Below are 4,447 nucleotides of genomic sequence, written 5' to 3' on the forward strand. Positions count from 1 at the left end.
CCATGAGCGTGAAAGATTGTTTACTTGTTTAAGCATACACCAATTTAACTGGTCTTGGCCAGAATTTGTCACTGGTTGTTTTATACTCCAGTGCTTATTGAGCTTCGGCTGTCTTGGACCGCATTAAAAAGTTCACATACAACAAAATCACACTACCACGTTTATGGCAGCGGATTGTGGTTGCCAGTCCTAGTTTTGAGTCCTTAAAGGGTTGCTCCACCCCAAAATGAAAATTGTCATTGATCACTTACCCCTATGTCGTCTTAACCCCATAAAAGCTTTGTTCGTTTTCACAACGCAATTTAAGATATTTTAGATGAAAACTGGGAGGTTTGTGACTGTCCCATTAACTGCCAAGTACATACCACTGTCAGGGCCCAGAAAAGTATGAAAGACATTGTCAAAATAGTCCATCTGCCATTAGTGGTTCAAGCATAATTTTACAAAGCTACGAGAATACTTTTGGTATGCAAAGAAAACAAAAATAATTACTTTATTAAACAATTCTTCTCCTTCGCATCACCGTAGTGCCATATTGGAGAGTATCCGCTGGGCGCAAACAGCCATACCACACGGATACGTTTTCTATGTGTATTTACGCTTTGATTTGAACAAAAACAGTGTATCTGCTTAACGCAGTTGACACAGAACAACATACACATTCTGGGCCCAGCAGATACTCTCCAAATTGTTGCTACGGTGACACGGAGGAGAAGAATTGTTGTTATTTTTGATTTCTTTCCGTGCAAAAAGTATTCTCGTAGCTTCGTAAAATTATATTTGAACCACTGATGGCAAATGGACTATTTTGGCGACACCCTTCATACTTTTCTGGGCCTTGACAGTGGTATTTACTTGGCAGTCAATGGGACAGTCACAAACCTCCCTGTTTTCATCCAAAATATCTTAAATTGTGTTCCGAAGACAAAGCTTTTACAGGTTTGGAATGACATTAGGGTAAATGATGGCACAATTTTCATTTTGGGGTGTAGTAACCCTTTAATATGGCTACGTTCACACACAGTATGGTTATTTATGGGAGTGACAACCAGTAAATCTGATTCAGGTCATATGTTTTGCAACGTGATCACAGTCTGAACCAACACATACTCACTACCAACTCATCACATATTGACACTTTTCTCAAGGGAAAATTTGGAGTTGGTATAACCTCCAAAACCTAAAAAGTTGCGTGTGAAAACATGTGTACAGATAAGTGCAGACTGTTTCTAAAAAAGTTTAAGTTCAATTTGAGACAGTTGTGATTTGGTCTTAATGATTTAGGAGTCGTTTTCACTTCTCCTAACATTTCACAGATTTAGGTAAAACACTTTGTGAAATACTCCTAGAGCAAACATTTGTGAGTCCTAAATTTAGGACTGACACGCCCATTATTTTTAAGATTTTCTTCTAAATCAGCAAGTTAATGAGCTACTTTTAGCCTTAAGATATTTTGTGAATACAGGCTCAGTATTTCAACATTTCAGTCTCTATGCAAACATAAGTAAATGTACAGTTGGTAGAATCAGAAGTTACATGATGTAAAATACATACAAATTTTCATGAGACCATGTCAGATGGGAAGATAAAAAATCCAAAAAAAATTTAAATTAAATTAAGCAAGAATACAGAAAAACACAACCACAAAACACAAGATCACATGAAGAACTGAAGGGCACAGGGGGTATATATACACAGACTAACTGAGGGACCTAATGAGTAAATGAACAGCAGGTGGACGAGATAATTAACTAGTAGGTAACCACAGAAACTAACAAGAACTCAGACAGGCACAGAACAGAACTAAACTGAAGATCACCTGAACTTGTTTACCCAATAAGGACTGACAGATTGGCAGAGGTTTTCATTGGTCTTGAACCAGGTGCACACATTTGTGACTGAACAACTGGGTATAAATAAAGCTGATTTGATGAAAGGACATGAGTGTTATGCTACAGAGTATTATAGCTTTCTTGGAGTTCTGATTGCATTGGTATGATTTAAAAAAAAAAAAAAAAAAAAAAATATTTTTAACTTTTTAGTGTTTAAAAATGCATTAATTCATTACATTATTCTTTATATTAATAAGACTTTTTCAGCATGTGGATTCCAGCTGCTTTTCTCCTTTTTGCGTTGGTTGTAAATGGAGATTGGAATGAAGGTAAATGAACAAAATAGACATTCTTACTTCCAAACTGCAGGTGCTAATAAGGTTTTCAGTTTCTTTCTTTTTATAAACAATCAAATAAAAGTGTGTAGGTGTGTGGGTGTTTTTTTTTTTTTTTTTTTTTTTTTTTTTTTTTTAAATGTTTTTACACACACAATTTTCAGTCATTATATGCTCATCACATTGATTTGTTCTTTTTGGCAGAACGTTTTGGTAGGCGTACTGGTCGAAGATGTCCTTCTGGCTGGGAGAAATTTGAAACGCGTTGTTTTAAATTTTTCAATGACTCAAAAACATGGGCTGAGGCAGAGGTAAGTTTGTGTTTGTGCAATATAAATGAGGTGCAAGCTGGTCCATCTAATGGGCCCCAAATTGTGTACTTGATTACAGCATACTTAACCTTAAACTTTACACCGTTGTAACGCTAAAAATACAGACCGTATAAGAGAGCTTTTTTTTTTTTTTTTTTTTTTTTTTTTTTTTTTTTTTTTTAAAAATAAAAAACACCGTAACTTGTAGCACTCTTATTTAAAGCCCAAATATATTCGATATGTATAGATGGATATAATCTCAAGTGACTTTGATGTTTAACGCACCGTTAACTGACCAATGTTTCCGGTATGAGTTCAATGTACCACTGCACATTTAAAACTCTTTATCCTCACAGAGACAATGCATTGACCTCGGAGGAAACCTTGTATCAGTTCACAATCAAGCCACTCACAATTTCCTGAAAAACTTCCTCAAAAATGCTAATGGCATCCGCCGAACCTGGATTGGTGCTTATGATGCAACTCAGGTAGACGCATTTTAATTTTCCTTTAAATATCACTTCAACGAGTGTCAGGTTAATATAAAACTTGAGAGCATTATTGAAAATAAACTTAACCGTAAGAGTTGGCTTTTGTCAGATACATTGCTTATTGCTTTTCCTCACCAGTAGCAGCCTCACATCCAAAATTATGTTTTTGGTATATTTAATCATCATTTAATATTAAAGGTAAATGAAATCAGAAGTACCAACAGGTGGAAATGGCAACCAGTTCAATTGTTAATGTAATGTTCTTCAGGAAAATATCTGGTTTTGGAGTGATGGATCACCGTTTGCATACAGTAACTGGCAAACTGGAGAACCAAACAATTCAGGAGGAGCTGAAAATTGTGTGGAGATGGGCAATTCAGGTATTGTATACATATCCATATATTTCAAGCATTTAACAGGGATCTTTGGTACAAAACCTGTCAAGGTTGCACACTTTATTCTACCTTTACATTTATGGCTTCCTGTTTGCACTAAAACATTTTCTGAATAAAATGACTGAAATTCCACAGCTCATCAACGCTGGAATGATGCACACTGCAGTGCTCTACTCAACTTCATCTGCAAATTGGAAATTCAAAATTGAAAATTTAAATAAACTTTAAACCACAAATGTACTTCAGTCTTCTACTTTTACTTTCTTCGCAGTTCAAGGCTAATGATGTCAGTTACCATTATGTGTCTCCCTGTTTTTGTTTTTTTTGATTTCTTTCCGTGCAAAAATATTCCAAAATATGGACTTTTTGGCGAAATTTTCTGGGCCTTGACAGTGGTATTTACTTGGCAGTCAATGGGACAGTCACAAACCTCCCTGTTTTCATCCAAAATATCTTAAATTGTGTTCCGAAGACAAAGCTTTTACGGGTTTGGAATGACATTAGGGTAAATGATGACACAATTTTCATTTTGGGGTGTAGTAACCCTTTAATATGGCTACGTTCACACACAGTATGGTTATTTATGGGAGTGACAACCAGTAAATCTGATTCAGGTCATATGTTTTGCAACGTGATCACAGTCTGAACCAACACATTCTCACTACCAACTCATCACATATTGACACTTGGTCAGGACGCTTTAGCGTCATTTTTTTGACGTACAGGATCCTTCGTTGCTTTAAAGCAGTGGTTCTCAACCTTTTTTGGGCAAGCGTTCCCCTACCCATTATCCAGGTCCCTCACCGCCCCCATCAAATAAATCGTAGTCTAATTGTCCTCACTGAATATTAAAGTTGATTATTATTATTTTGTGTTTATAATGAGGATTATTATATTTAATTCAAATGTATGGGGTCATTATAATTTTTAGGAAATTACTTTATTTCAAGGATGCATCAAAAAAGACAGTGAAATACATTTTTACAGTAAATTATTTTGAAATGAGTGTAATAACATTCATTTATAGATTTTTTTAAGCATGTTGGTGGTTTTCACTGCTATAGCTTGTGTTGTTGAGATGCG

The 4,447-nt window shown here is 35.5% G+C and overlaps 1 protein-coding gene across 1 annotated transcript; it reads left to right on the top strand.

The window, feature by feature from the left end:
* The first annotated feature begins 1,837 nt into the window (after window positions 1–1,837).
* On the top strand, window positions 1,838–3,593 carry LOC127183062 (ladderlectin-like). The gene is made up of 6 exons (XM_051138877.1): window positions 1,838–1,993; window positions 2,090–2,161; window positions 2,372–2,478; window positions 2,835–2,966; window positions 3,238–3,349; window positions 3,500–3,593. Exons 2-6 carry the CDS (start codon window positions 2,101–2,103, stop codon window positions 3,571–3,573), a joined length of 486 nt encoding a protein of 161 aa, XP_050994834.1. The 5' UTR covers window positions 1,838–1,993; window positions 2,090–2,100; the 3' UTR covers window positions 3,574–3,593.
* The last annotated feature ends 854 nt before the right edge of the window (window positions 3,594–4,447 follow it).

The sequence above is a fragment of the Labeo rohita genome, chromosome 2 (assembly GCF_022985175.1).
Source record: "Labeo rohita strain BAU-BD-2019 chromosome 2, IGBB_LRoh.1.0, whole genome shotgun sequence".
NCBI classification, from domain to species: Eukaryota; Metazoa; Chordata; class Actinopteri; order Cypriniformes; family Cyprinidae; genus Labeo; species Labeo rohita.